The sequence below is a fragment of the Scardinius erythrophthalmus genome (genome assembly GCF_964197995.2).
Source record: "Scardinius erythrophthalmus genome assembly, chromosome: 16".
Lineage (NCBI taxonomy): Eukaryota > Metazoa > Chordata > Actinopteri > Cypriniformes > Leuciscidae > Scardinius > Scardinius erythrophthalmus.
Window position 1 is genome coordinate 26,051,389 of NC_138236.1, and position 15,849 is coordinate 26,067,237.

At 35.2% G+C, this 15,849-nt stretch overlaps 2 protein-coding genes across 4 annotated transcripts in view; both read left to right on the forward strand.

Moving 5' to 3' along the window:
* Positions 1-4,110, forward strand: part of rorc (RAR-related orphan receptor C) — a 37,148-nt gene extending 33,038 nt beyond the window's left edge. For all 3 annotated transcript variants that reach the window (XM_081387774.1, XM_081387775.1, XM_081387776.1), the window contains 2 exons: positions 35-144; positions 227-4,110. In XM_081387774.1, the coding sequence (XP_081243900.1) occupies positions 35-144; positions 227-391 (275 nt within the window). In that variant the 3' untranslated portion in view covers positions 392-4,110. The remainder of the gene's footprint in view (positions 1-34; positions 145-226) is intronic.
* Positions 4,111-5,953: 1,843 nt separating this feature from the next.
* Positions 5,954-15,501, forward strand: ecm1b (extracellular matrix protein 1b). Its single transcript, XM_081389090.1, has 11 exons — positions 5,954-6,851; positions 7,140-7,190; positions 7,785-7,820; positions 7,949-8,005; positions 8,094-8,159; positions 8,351-8,619; positions 10,592-10,800; positions 12,634-12,895; positions 13,622-13,839; positions 14,707-14,794; positions 14,972-15,501. The coding sequence occupies exons 1-11, from the start codon at positions 6,782-6,784 to the stop codon at positions 15,200-15,202; spliced, it is 1,557 nt and encodes a 518-aa protein (XP_081245216.1). The 5' UTR covers positions 5,954-6,781; the 3' UTR covers positions 15,203-15,501.
* The last annotated feature ends 348 nt before the right edge of the window (positions 15,502-15,849 follow it).

Genomic DNA, 15,849 nt, shown 5'->3' on the forward strand with positions numbered 1-15,849 from the left:
TAATTTCTCGTTCTTTCTCTACATTTTTGAGTAGATCGACCATGTCTGGAAGACAGAGAAAGAGTGCAGAAAGTAAGGAGAGATGTGGAGCTTGCCCTTAGTCACATCATGCACAGAGACAATCAGGAGAGTCTGCTGCATAAGGTAAAAGAGATGGAGTAAGTGAGGAATTATATTAGCTGGAATGGATTTTAACTGGTAATGTTGTGTTTTTGTATGATTCCAGCTGTATCAAAGAGTGCCGGTGTTGAAGTCTCTGTGTGCGCTGCATATTGAGAAACTGCGATGGTTTCGGCAGCTTTACCCTCTCACGGTGCATTCCCTCTTCCCTCCGCTATACAAAGAGCTGTTCGGCTCTGACACGGATATACAGTCCCTGACTACTCACTAAACACACATTACACACGAACAAAGTTACTTATAAAAGTGTATGCAATCAAGATCTAAATATATTTACCTGCTAAAGAAGTTAAATATATTTTTGTAACCGAAAATAATTTGAACAGAAGTATGCAGTATTTTGCGCAAATTCTATCCTGTAGGCCGAAGCAAAATATTACTACGAATGCTATTCAGTTTGTGTATTCTTAAACTCGTTTTTGTCTGAGGATATATTTGAATGTTTTTGAAGTTTTTGATGACCTCAATGGTCTTGATCCTAGCTGGTATAAAGGAGCATTAGCTCTGATCATTAAAATGTAATTTTTTATAGAGATTTTGATACTAGCAAATGCCAGATTACAAATGTTGAGCATCATTGTTCTTTGTCAACATACTTTCCATGAGCTGACTGATATTTGAAGCATCAGGTGTTCATTTAGAAACTATGGATGATTTTCAAGCTTCATCTACAACATTAGAATCCCATTATATCCTCTCTTTTGATTTCTCAGGCAGTGCAGAGACATGCCACTTAATAAATAGCCTATTACATTAGTGCATTAATTTAAATATGATCATCTATTATGTGTTAGCTTTTTTGTACTTCCTGTTAAAGCTTGTTTTAGTGCTTGTAATGTTCATCTTTCATTCATTTCACATGGATTTGAGAAGAACTTGTTGATTTTGTTCTTGAACTCACCATTCCCTTCAAATAGACCATCTTAAGTTGTGTTATTCAGTCTTTGGTCATAGATGATTTTCTCTGTTTATTCAGTCAGCTGAATAATTATTATACCGCACTTGTAGATTTGACAGTATTTATGCTCAAGGGTCTAAAAATGTATAGAGTACTTCTATGAAATAAATAAAATATAATGCGCTTATTCATTAAGCTTGTGTAGAAAAATATATTGAACACAATTCTATTGTGTCTCAATTGCACAGTTTCTGTTCTAGTTGTATTTTTGTGTCAGCTTTAACTTATCATTCACACAGTTAATGAATCCTGCATTGTTTGGGTTTTGTTCTGTTTGAAGCATAAATCATTGCTTGCTATCTATTGTGTTGTGCTGCTTTGCGGAAAAGGCCTCAAATAAACCTCTGAAAAAGTGTAAAGGGTGGGAGTGTAGCCTATTCAGGAAAAATATACACTGGTTTTCCATTCCTGACCTTGAATTTCGTGATTGTGAGCAAAGTTGCTCCGAAATCTTCTTACTCATCTGACTGGCACAGATGACATATAATGATGAAAATGTTGAAATGTTGCATGTTAATAGAGCCCATGAAAATGTTGTTTGTTAGAATTTCTCCAGCCCAGCCAGACAATTCAAATGTTGCAACAATTCTCATAAAAAGAAAACTAAGATCATCTGGTTTTCATCAGGTTTACATGCAGGATCTTCTGAGTCACAGCAGACCAGAAAGGCTTTGTCATCCACAAAAACACACTGGGGTGAAATTATTTCTACCTACAATGACCTAATTAAAAGCTATTTTCAGTTTCTGGAAAAGTTATGTTTATTTTTTTATTGGCACAAATGGGATTCCTTTGCAAATCTCAAAGCATATTGTCCTACCAGAGTGTTCAGGAGGGGTAAAGGCATCCTTGAAATGACGGCATAAACTTAACTTTAGATGATTTTTCAACTTCCTTTAAAACATTAGCATCCTTCTGTTTTCCTTGTATTAAGGAAAAACTCCCACAAACAATGTTCCTCTTTCTAACAATAACTCAGCTGGGGGAGCCAATCTGCGGGATGCAGAATATATATATATATAATTCTTGTCTAAAAGATAAACAGTATCTAATACATAGTGTGTTTACTTTATTTTCCCTACAATCCCTTTAAAGCTTGTCTAGGCACATGTAATCCTCCTCGACCGTTAACGTCAACCTGGATTTGACTAGGAACGTGTTGCTCCCTGACTGTGTAATATATCATTGGACTCCTATTACATGTAGACAGATTAGGGTCAGGGTAAAATATTTGTTATAAAACGGATAGATCCAGTCCTTGATTCTGATTGAGCCGCGTTCGAAGCCGTCAACAAACATACACATGTGACCGCATTACATTAGTATTACTGAGCAATTTGTGTTTGTGATTCTTTGTTGCTGCATGTGTTGCTTAGCAACCTCTTTGGAACTACATTGAATTTGGCGGAGGAATAAATGTGTTATAACGTTATAGTTTTTGTTGCTGGAGTTTATTTTATGAATAAAATAAATATTAAAATGAATATTTTTATGGAGTAACCGTTTTATAAAAGCAATAAGCCCCTTGAAGCCGTGTTTTACAGTGGATTTAGAACAGCTAAGGGGCGTTGTTAGGCACGACTATAGTTTCTATTATTTGTAACCCTCAACATTTTTTAATATGTTCATTTGACATTTTAATTTGTAAATTAATTTTACTGTACATTAATAACTGTATTTACCACAAGCAATTCCCTTCAGAGATTGAAAGTTTCAATCTTTTACTTCTGTGTTTTCAACTGACTCATCTTGCTGACACAGAGTTTTGCGTCATACAGCCCTTTGTTTATTTTAATTTGGGTCATATCTATCTATCTGTCTGTCTGTCTGTCTGTCTGTCTGTCTGTCTGTCTGTTCTTCAGATTATTCAAATATTACCCATGCTAATAAAGTGGTTCTATTAAGAACTGTTCAATAAATTTGGGGAAACATTCAATGCCAGTTCTATTGCATCGCTCCGATCTGTCTATCTAGTGGTCTGTCTGTCTGTCTGTTTGATGATCTAATGTACCGCATGTAAAATGCATCAAATATGGAGCAGACCGAAACTGGACTTATTTCCCAGGCCCTCAGTGTTGCATATAATTCTCATGGCTGTGTTTTTATTGATACTATGTGTCCTAGGGAAACAAAGCAGTGGCTGACTCACTGAAAGACTAAACATAATTACCAGCACAGACTGGTAATCACTGTAACAAGGTTGTTATCAGCAATGTTGTGTTAGCTAATGTGACTGAATCTAGGCCAGCTCTGAGGTTTATGAGAATCTAATGTTTCTTTTGCACATTTCTACATCTGAGACATCTCTGTCAGCCTTCGTTATAGAGTAGCCTAAACTGTAAAGACTGGTACTTGTTAAATAAATGTTAAATAACATATAATTACTTGAATAATAGTAAAGTATTCAGTGAAAATAATGCTATAGCTTGTTGACCAAGTGGATATGATGCTTACAATTCAATGACCATAGACTGATTCAATTATTAACATGTATTATATTTATAATCATTAACCCTGCTACCCTGATATATGAAATAATTTAATCTATTTTTTTAAAAATGGAACAGTTTAAAGAACCTTACACAAAATCTTAATAAAAAAGATTTGTGTTTTTGTTCATCATAAATGAGTATCATTTAATAGATCAGTATCATTTGATACGTCCTTATGGATCATAATATAATATAGGAGCTCATATTCAAGGAGAAAATAAAATAAATGAACCTACATTTTATTCAGAGGCCCAACCTGAGCAAAAAAATATGCAATTTGGTGCAGATTATAGCAGACCTTTTAAAATGCATAGCTATCGGTTGTCACTCTATATCTCCCAATAATATGTCTTAGAAAGATGATATTTAAATGCTTAGTTTTATGATCAAAGCTTGTATTGGAAAACATACTGTAAATGCAATGCAAATTCATTGATGATTGAAAAATGTACAAATAATCATAATCAATAAACATTCCTCAAAACTTAAGCCTGATGTATTTGATACAACGTGACATGATTTTTCAACAAAAAAAATTAAGTATGGATAATCAATCTTCAACGCAGTACATGTTTATCTTAAAATATTACTAACAATAAAAAGTTATGTATATATACACAATACATTGTATGGGTCAAAATTATTGATTTTTCTTTTATGCCAAAAATCATTAGGATATTAAGTAAAGATCATGTTCCATAAAGACATTTTGAAAATTTCCTACCGTAAATATATAAAACATTATTTTTTGTGAGTGAATGCAGCATAATCGCGAACATAAATGGACAACTTGATTTTTTTGCACCCTCAGATTCCAGATTTTCAAATAGTTGTATCTCGGCCTATCCTAACAAACCATTCATCAATGGAAAGCTTATTTATTCAGCTTTCAGATGATGTATAAATTAAGAGATATTGATTTTGATTGTTTTGTTTATACTGTTGGCGAATCTCTGAATTTGAACAGAATATCTGAGATTAAAACAAATAACTGCAAATGGTAATATTTGCAAATCTCAAAGCATCATTGCTCTGTGTGTTCAGAGAAAAAAAGTCATCGTTGAACTAACAGCATTATATTAGTTTAGCTCTTGTTGATGATTTTTCAACTTCCTATAAAACATTAGCATCCTTTCCTTCTGTTTTCCTTATAGTAAGGGAAAACTCCCTACAATGTTAGAATGAGGAAGAAACCTTGAGAAAACGGACTCAGCTTCTTCTCTGGTGTAGCACATATTTAAATAAAAGTCTAAAAGCCAAAGTGTAACTAATTAGTGTTATTGTATTTTTTGTTTTAAAATATATTAAAAGTTGAAGTTGCATGCACATTCAGAATGCAGTGCAGGCACACAATATACATGTATGAAACACTTGTTTGTATGTGCAAGTGAGTATGAATGGGCCAGCAATGCTCAGAAATGGCATGTACTGTATGTGTGAATTATACCGCAATAGTGCAGTTATAATATATTAATATATATAATTAAAATGATTTCACAATGTTTAGAAGTTCGGTTAAGATAAGAATGACAAACTTGTTAGACAGGATTTCAAGAGACTGAACACATCACATAATCACACCACCCAGAACGCATTCAAGATCTGACAACCCAACCCTGGTATACGGGAAAAGGCTTGTGTCTTTGAGCTAGAATAGGATACAAAGGATACATTAATGCTGCCTTAAAAATAAATCATATTAAGTTATCTCAGTGACACAAATATTAAAAAAGTTAGTTTAAAAGTAATGCATTACAATATTGCGTTGCTCCTTTAAAAAAAGGAACTTTAGTTACTTTTCATGGAAAGTAATGTGTTTTGTTACTTTTGTGTTGTTTTTTTCTCACCTGGGCTGGGCTTAATTGTTTGTTTTTTAATAAAAATAAATAAAAAAGTTATATTTCTGTCAAATGTAAAGGCCCTTTCACACAAAAAGTGAAATGAATAAGCCTCAGGCTGAAATGCAAATTCACACATGTACAGTAAAGAGCGCAGCTCAAACAAACCTTTCAGCGGTGAAGAAAGTTCAGCACTCAACAATAAAAACAAAAAAATCAATCACAAATGTGATGTTTACCTAAAGTCATTTTTACTTATAATATGAATTAAATCATTGAAAGTCAGCAGCTTTGAAAGTCATTGATTAATAAAATGAGATTAAATAAGAGTATATTTGTATTATTTAACATATAAAAAATGCAGGTTTGCGTTATATTCTGAGTTTGCAAGAGTAATTTGTTACTTTAGTTACTAAGAAAAAAAAAGTAATCTGATTACATAACTCACGTTACTCCCAATACTGGATGTGCCTTGTTGTCTTCTTACCCATAAGCATTTTTCATCTTTCAGACGCAGCTGGACTGTTGGCGGTGTGTATAAGGAGAGGGTCAGTGGTTATAGCGAGTAACAGCAGTAGATCGGGAAGAGAGGTTAAAAGGCCGACTCCAGAACTTGTTGGAGAGAGATCAGACAAGCTGTGGCAGATGTGAAAAGGTCCAGGTGACCTCCAAAAGGAAGAGCGCTGTTGTTTACTTTGCTTCATTTTTGGAAGAATCAGTTTTTGTTGATAAAAACACTGTGAACTTCACTGCTCTTAACTCCTTCTTCCCTGCCTGAACATTTATTCTCAAGGACGAGTCAAAAGTCCAGTTAAACAGATGTGTTTTCTAGTTTTGAATTCTGTTTAAAACAGCTAACAGTTATAGCCTACATAAAAAAATGTAAATACTTTCGGCCAATTCTGTTATTCAAACAGTAAGTTTACTTTTTATTCTAAATCTGCTGGAGAAACAAGTTACAGTTAACACAATATTCATATTTTCAGATTTTGGGAAAGGAAATTGCATAGATAGGATATGAGTGTTATGACGGTAAACACTGGCATCCCTCCCGGTCATCGTGTGATTTATTTTTCTGGGTTAGGCTGGTAGAGACGGGCACGTAAGACCCATAGTAAGACGTACCACTGACGAACTTATGTGAAGGCAGCTGAAGTGTGTCAGCAAGTCAGCGAAAGCAGAAGATTATCCTCCTCCTCCTCCTCCTGACCTTGACTCGTCTTGGCTCCTGTAAGGAAGTTTGCCTTTAAAAGCGCAGGAGCGGAACGGGACAACACAGAGTCAGCGCAGCGGGATTCACGACTTCACCAAACATGAGCTCTTCACGCGGCGTGGGACTTTATTTGACGCTTTTACTTGCTCTTCTGTGCGAAGCATCGGAAGGTAAATGTAACTTTTTAGTGTGTTTATGTCGTTAGCACTTAATATATTTACACCTATATAATATGACCATGATTTAAGAGAAGGAATATGAATGTGCAAACATTCACGATAGTAAACATTTAGTTGTTTATATCATGTTTTGTAAGGCAATGTTTGTTTTTGGCCAGGTCTGTTCCATGGATTCCAGCGTTATATAACATGTAGCCTGATGCGTGCAGATGTTGGTTCTTGTGCAAGTTTTCTTTTTCTTTTTTTTATGTCTAATACCATTGTGTCCTACTTTTCCAGACCCTACCCTGCCGGTCCAAAGGGAAGTTACTGATATTTTGTTTGATGAAGGTCTGTTTGGATGATATTTTTGACTTTAGACCACCATATAAGATTCAAAAGCTGCCACTGTGGTGGTACTTTTGTACCAAAAGTGTACATATTAATACCTAATTGTAGAACCTTTTTAAAGGGTACCGCCCCAGTGACAGCTTTTTCTATTCTATTCTATTCTATTCTATTCTATTCTATTCTATTCTATTCTATTCTATTCTATTCTATTCTATTCTATTCTATTCTATTCTGTGTTAACACGTCACTGTTCTTACATTGGTACACTACTAATAATAGACAATGGACTTTTGGTCCAGCAAATTTTTGTCAATGTGCCTGCACCTTTAATACACATAGATCAATGCATATAGATGATTTTGCTGTCTCCTCCTTAAGTCTTTGTTACAAGCAGAGAAATGTCCTAGCGCTTGTCCAATCAAATTTGAAGACCGTAAATATCTGTTTTATAAAATGTCTTTTGTTAAATCAAAATGCGCAACTGTCAGATTTTTCATAGATATTCCCCAATGGTTTTTTTTATTCACTAATGATTACCCATGGTTGTGTCAGGAGCCTGACCTGATTATTATTTATTTTCCCGTTTGATCCCAGATGGCCTTCAGCATGAGTTGCCGCTTTCCCCTGAGGGTAAGGCCATGATCAGTGATTAACTTGCCATTTTGTCGATCGATTGGTTTGTTTTTCTCATGGTTGTTTAATTTCAATATTGAGTCCTTTATCAATTTCAAAAACACGTGTTCTGTTTCTTATTTTAGAACGGGACTTTTTGATGCTGCAGAGACCGATCATCCCTGACCTTTCCAAAGTGATGGGTGAGTGATTGCTGGCCTATTTCCATTAACTTGAACGGAAAGTCGATTAATTTGTACTTTATGGTGTTTTCCATATCCTTTCATTCAGCTGCAGAATCTTTAGACGTGACCCATAGAGAAGCCACCAACTTTCACCCTGAGAATGTCCCAACAGGTACAGTTGCATACAAACTTATTATGTGTTTCAGAAGGAATAAGAGAGGTCTTAAGTTGAGCATGTTTATGTAAAGTGCTGTTCGACAGTGTTTAATTTTAAAGAAGCTCTAAACTGGATCAATATAGCTCTTGTTGAATAGCAAAATGTTATGTGTTTTGCCTGTCAAAATCTTTCATCTGCCTCTTCAGGTCGCCATGTGTTTCGCCCTCGCTCCATGGGTCCCTTGGATGGACCAAAGGTTGATTTCCCCCCATCCTTTCCAAATGCATTCAACCTGAAAGATATCTGTCAGTTTAGTAAAGCTCCAGTCAGGTACCAAATTGACACGTTTCCTTCAAGTGGCTTTGGCTATGCGGTTCGACAGGCTGAAGCTGTCAATCAACTCCAGTCCTGGTACAGCGTATGCTGTGGCCTTAATGGATCACAGGAAGAGAAAATCTGTTGTGCTGAACAAGCGGTGAGAGTCTCAACATTATTATACCTTCTAATGTTTGCTGTAGCTGTCAATAAAGGCGCTGAGACAATAAGGGTGCTTTAACACTGGTAGTTTAGTTGGAAATGCGGCACGGTTTGCATGAAAAATTGGTCACGCAGACCCGGAAGCGCACCGGGATACCAAACTCGCGATTACTTGTAGGCGTTGGTCTGAGTTCTGTTTCATTGGAACTTGGGTGCGCACTTGTTCAGGAAGTAAAGCAACATGTGCATGCATTTTAGCTGTTGACGACGTCTCTAGTTCAACAAAACACATGTCAGGGATGACAGAGATGATGATTTACCTTGGATACGAGCGAGAATGAGTAATCGTGCAGAGTGAAATGGCTAGCAATCCGCTGTCTCCTAAAAAGAGTGTGTTTGCAAGCAGCAGAAAGCCGCCAGTACAGCCAAGTGTTGTTCACTCTGCTGCGCATAATAGCAAATGAAGATCTTTTTAAAGAAATCTGACCGATTTCTGTTCCTCCATTGACAGCTACGCAACTACCACTTTGACACTTCAAAACGAGATCGTAAAACTAATCCGTATTAATTGAGTGGTATTATAGTCCAAATTTTCTGAAGAGACTGATCTGAGAAGCTCATTGGTTCTTGCAGAAGCTCAAACGTGCCGCGTAACACGAGAATGAACCTCATTGGTCAAGCGAACATGCTTGAGCTTCTGTTTACCACAACTGATGTGTGTGTTGATGAATGTTTATATGTGAATAAAAGTCTAAATTCAAACTGTTCATCATATAAAGCGATCAAGTCTCTTTAGAAAATTTGGACTAAACCGTTCAATTCATATGGATTAGTTTTACAAACTCTTTATAAACTTTTTGAAGCGTCAAAGTGGTAGTTGTGTAGCTGTCAATGGAGGAAGAGAAAGCTCTCAGATTTCATTAAAAAGATCTTCATTTGTTCTGAAGATGAACAAAAGTCTTACGGGTTTGGAACGACATGAGGGTGAGTTATTAATGACACATTTCAATGACACAAACTCTTTCAGACTTTAAATAACATTTTCCCTCAAAGTTTTAGTTAGAATAATTTGCAAGACTGTGATTATAGATGTAACGTCATTGTCGTTGATCCAGCACCAAACTTCTGCCATTGGTCGAGGCATGATGTTGCTATATCGCCCCTTCTCGAACAAACAAAACAAACAGCAATGTTAAGTGCCACAGAGTCAGTGTTTGTTTTCACTCACATCTGTTTTTAACAGCTTTCAGATTCCTCACATTACTAAAGTAGAGGCTCCAGATTGAGGGAGAAGAACTTTTCTTACAGAATTCATATTAAAGGGACAGTTCACCCAAAAATGAAAATGCTATCATTATTTACTCACCCTCATGTTGTACCAAACCTGTATGAGTTTCTCTCTTCTCTGTTGAACACAAAAGAAGATATTTTAAAGAAACTTGGTAACCAGACAGTTGACGGTAGCCATTGACTTCCATTGTATTTTTTTCCCTTCTCTGGAAGTCAATGGCTACCGTTTGGTTACCAAGATTCTTTAAAAATATCTTCTTTTGTGATCATACAGGTTTGGAACAACACGAGGGCGAGTAAATGATGACGACATTTCTACATCTTCTCCCTTTCTAATTTACTGCATCTACAGTCTTTTTCCTTATGTTACTCAGTTCGTTCTCTTATTATCTACTAAAAGTGTTTATATGATCATTGTGCACCATCAGGCAATATCTGTGCTCTCATGTACGGTTAAGTGTCTTTAGATAACGTATCTCCTTGTTTTCCTCTTACTGTTTAGTCTTTGGTGAGAACGTATCCAAAACATCTGGCATCAGCCATGAAATGGGCCAATACCAAAGAAAACAGCTTTGAGTTTGATTCTCTCATGACTGTTGCGCTCTCTCTTGTTCTCTGTGTTATTGTAAATGTAACTAATTGTATTTATACTAAAGCTGTTTCTTTATTTCTGACTACAGTGGAAGAAGAGTCTGTCTGCCTACTGTGATCAGGAATTCTCCATTAAGACCAGTCACTACTTCTGCTGCAAGAAGAACAGGAAGGCCAGATGGAGCTGTTTTGATAAAGAGGCGTCAGATTCTTCATATCACGTCTCCTCCGAGGTCTCAAATGTCAAACCTCCTCAAAAGATCCAAGGCTTCAAATTTAACTCCAGCGCTTGCAAAGGGTAGGTTTCCACTGGAGTATATAGAGATTGCTTTTGGTTTAAGGGGCAGATGAGGATTTTAAAGGGCATTTCAAAATAAATTTTCACATGATTGTAATGTTACCTGAGTGAATTAAGATTTCAATCAAGATTAGACAAACTGGGTACATCAGTGATTTTTATGAATTACTTTTTTCTGTATTTCTTTTCTTTTATTTTGAAGTTTTAGTGTCAGTTTTACAGAAAGATGTTTTCTGGCATTTGTTTTATGGCAGATTTTGGTAAGCCATGATGTTTTTAAAAATTGACATTTTATGCCACAAGAAGCATTTTATTTAGAATTTAATCCAGTTATGCAAATAACTGGAATGTTGGTGTGGTGTGTTCCATTTTATTCTGTGCTTACTTTCTCTATAAAACAATGGTCAATGTAACATGGTATAGCCTATGATTGCTTGATGTTTAAGTCGTACTTGGAACCCTAGACTTCTGGGATAAGGCCTTTAGAGGTCGTATATGGTAACGTCCATGCATATTCTTGCATATCGACTGGGAAAGTATGGTTACAGATTATGTAACATAGATAATGTATTACACAAACTCCTAATGAAGAGTATGGAAGATGACTGAAGAAAGCGGAGGTGTTCCTCGTCTTTTCTCCCTTCTCTATCACCCTATGTAAATGAACTATATTTTAGTAAATACTCAGTATTACACCTCTGTCTCCTGACTAGTCATTCTTCAAATGCTCATGAAACAACATTGGTTACACCACATGATACATGGTCACATCAAATGATGAAAAGACACTATAAATTCCATGCAACATTGAGAATAGACTTTTTTTTCTATTAGTGTAGAACTAGTATTCTTTCTCTTCTGCTCTCTCTATAATGACAAAATTTAAGGTGGAACACTGTGTATATATATATATATATAGCTTAGCTTATATTTCCTTCTAAACACAGAAAGATAGCCAGTTCTTTCTGGACAGATTTGGCACATTGTTTTTTTATTTGCTTTCAAATGACAACAAAACACTTAATGGGTCAAAACTAGTAACAAATGCACAATTTACAATTTGTTTTCATGCTATAAGCAGCATTTTCCTTTTTTACTTTATCTTATGAAATTATACAAAAAACATTATTTCAATACTTATAATAATAATTCAGTGCGATTCAATAAAGTTCTCTCTCATTTATAAACCGATTGGAATATACAATGTTGTTTTTATAGTCAATCTACATGACATTCAAATGTGGCGAAAGAGCCACAAAGTTCACATTTAACTAAATGAAAATGTTATTTACAAATATCAGTTAAGAGTCTTCAACGATATACTGTATGATGCTACTTACTTCAGGTCCAGGTTTCTTTATATTAAGATGAGATTAATTCATATATTGTGCAAGTAATTTGCAAAATACAAAAACACTTTTACTAATTTTCAAACGTATTATTTTATTTTCAACAAGTTTGTCAAATACTGTATCAGTTATAACGAGGCCATTGCACCGAATTATATTTTGACACCTTAAATAAGAGGAAATAAGCAAAACTATAATATAAAATTATATAATATATTTGAACAAAAGGAAGAAGATAAATACATGGGAGTTTTTTGTTTGTTTTGTAATTTGGACAGAAAAAAAACTGTCCTTAAAAAAAGAAATGAGTCATTCTCAGTGATAATTAGCCACCACCTACAACTAGTTTGCTAGTTGTAGGTGGTGGTGATGCAACAAATACACATTCGTCCCACCATGAAAACTTAGGTTTGCAAATGAGACAGAGGAAAAGGGAAAATGAATATAGAAAGTATTAATACTTCCACTGTCTTTAATCATCCAGCTCATTGGTGGCGTCTCCAAGAGCGCCTAGGAAGCAGCCTAAAGTTCAAGACTTCAACTTTCCACCTGGCCGTCCCGATTCCTCCAACATACAACAAATCTGCACTCATCACAAGATCCGACCGCGATACTTAACCAACTGTCTCCCTTGCACTGGCTATGGCTGGCTGATCCGTCAGTCGAAGGCCATCAATGTCCTGGAGAGAGAATATAACCAGTGCTGTCAAGAGAAAAAGGGTGATCGGCACTGCGCTGAAAAGAAGGTGAAGAAGATAAATAATTCAAAAATAGCAGTTTAATTCCCAATTTATGAACTATTTTTACCTCATGAAAACAATTGCAGATAATTCTTCAATTTGAAGGTAAGTTATATATATATAAAAACATTTATATAGTTCAATTCAATTCCCAGTCCCAGTACAATTCAGCATTTACTCTTTATGCAGAAGACATATTAGGGTTCATTGAAGACATAATGTTCCAGCATGCTTGCTTGACCAATTACCAAAGCATGTCAATATTAATCAGGAAAATAAGATTTTCTAATCAAAGTGATCAAATGTTGTGTTGCAAAAATGAGTACACCCTCCTGAAAGTTTCAAAATAAAACTCAATAAAAAGTTTATAGTGCAATTTTTGATCAACAGATGACAATTATGTTGAACCAAGACATTTAAATAAGTAATTTCTCGACAATTAAAAGCCCATTGAATCGCTTGCAGATTTTATGCTGAAAAAACAATGGAGCTACATATGAGAGAATTGATAGAAGACTTTAGTTCATTGCACAAAAAGTGAAAATAGAGCAAAAGTAACCCATAGACTTGTGAGTAACCCATAAACCCATTGATTTAATGAGCATATGTATATATATTGAGTGTGTAATGGAATAATGGAATGGAATAACTATAAGCAGTAAATATAACCATTCCTTTTTTATTAAACAGTTGATTTTTGTTGCTCATGACTTCTTTTTTTATCTACTTCAGTGGAAGAAGATGGTGGACAAGTTTTGTAAAGATGAGGAAAAAAAAAAAGGACCAAAGTTTGAGTGTTGTGGAGAGAAGAAGGGAGAAGAGCTGTACAGCTGTTTCGCATCTGCTGCTCCAGATCCGGGATACAACTCCACTGATCCAGACATCAACACTGCTGTGACTCCAGCAACTCTCCATGACTTATGTGATAAACACACAGCCATCAAGAGCATGTAAGACCCATAACTACGTGTTTAACAAATAAACTTCACAAAGCGTATGATGAGGTCGGTAACACTGTTTGTATGAAGAATGTTTTTGAAAGAAGTATTTTATGTTCACCAAGGCTGCATTTATTTGATCAAAAATACAGTAAAAACTATTTAAAAAGCAGTTTATTCCTGTTACTCCAGTCTTCAGTGTTACATGATCCTTCAGAAATCATTCTAATATGCAGATTTGCTGCTCAAGATATATTTCTTATTATTATCAGTGTTGAAAACAGTTGTGCTGCTTAATATTTTTGTGAGAAAAAAAATTGTGGGGGAAAAAGAGTCTTTGTACGATTACCTTTGGTCAATTTGATGCAGCCTTGCTAAATAAAAGTATCAATTTAATAATAATAATAACTGGATAAGCTCTGAAATTCTCTTTGTACGTGTTTTATACTGTGAAAATAACATACATTTAGCTTTGGTTAAGTAACATCCCATTGTTTTTCTTAATACAGAAGATGATACATGAGATGATATACTGTTGTTTTTGTGCTTTTATTATCTATGTTTATGTTTAACTATTTCCTTTCATACATCTGTGACCATGAATGCTGGTCAAAACAAGGACAGCTGAAAAATAATCTCAGCGTGTGATTAGTGATTACACTGTTAACCACAGCAAAACATTGGTTCAAGGACAAAGAAAATACAAATCCAAAGATATATCCAACTAAAAGTCTGGATTCAATTGGAGAAAGTTTTTGATTTCGTTCTAAGACAGCTACGTTTTGGTTTTACCAACATGCAGCAAACTGTTGGCATTGGAAAATGTATCTTAAAATATTTCAAGAATGAATAACTCAAAATCTAATTTATCACCCACAGGAAGGGTTTCCCGTTCTCAGTAGATGAAACGGTTGAACGGTGCTGTCCTCTAGTGTTACAGGAGAGACCTGCATGCATAGAGGCTGAGGTAAGTGCAAGCTTTTGGGTTGATTTTCTCCATATATTTGTGTATGATCAAAATAAATAAACTGTAAACAGTCGATTATGACGCAAACGAATGGCTAAAAGAGTAATCTCAGCAATAATGCTATTTATTCTTTATCTTGTCCTTGGCTCGCCTTTAAAACTGTCTATTCTCTTGCAGCTTGACAGTCAAATGAATGATATGTGTAAAGCGAAGGAGCTGGTGAAGCCTAATTGTTGTGAAGCCACGATCAAACACCGTGCCAAATGTGCCACAAAACTGCTCCTGCGATATATTGCCATGGCAAATCAAGTCAAAAAAAATGGGAGGAAGAAATGCCCACTCATCATTCAGTATGAATTGTGTAGAATACCAGACAGCATCAGAGACATAATCAGACATAAACCCTGATAACTGTGAAAGTGGATCAGTTTAATACAGAGTGCACACATTTGTAAGCACATATATGTAAGCTTGAGTTGAACCAAACCTGTTCCACTTTTTGTTTATTTCTTTTAATATGCATATTCTGTTTCTAATGCAGTTTTCTTGCAGAAAGTTTTGATTATTGAGAGACATTTTTCAGCCGTTATCATGAAAGAAGAACTGCTTGGATAGTATAACATTTTGAAACTGTTGTTTCCTCTCTGTTCCCACTAATATTACAAATTATATATGTATGTACTATACATAAACATTTTTTAATCTTCTGTGATTGTATGTTATTCTCAGGCAACATCAATTAGCCTACGTTTCCAGCATGAACACAGGCAAATAAAACACAGTATGGTTCATATCTTTGTCTGTTTTTAGGCCTGTGTGTGTGTCTGTGTGTGCATTATACATTTTGTATTTTTTGGGAGGGTAAACTTACACGTACAGAGACACATTCAGCCAGGGTCAACAATGCCTAGCTAATGAAGGTAAATTTTAACTGAAGGGCGTTATTAACTTTTAAGCATGCTTTTAAGGCACAAAACGTTCACTAGGCCTATTTAATTTTATATACATTTTAACGTGTTTTTATATTTATTCACATTTAAACTATTATTCATTTC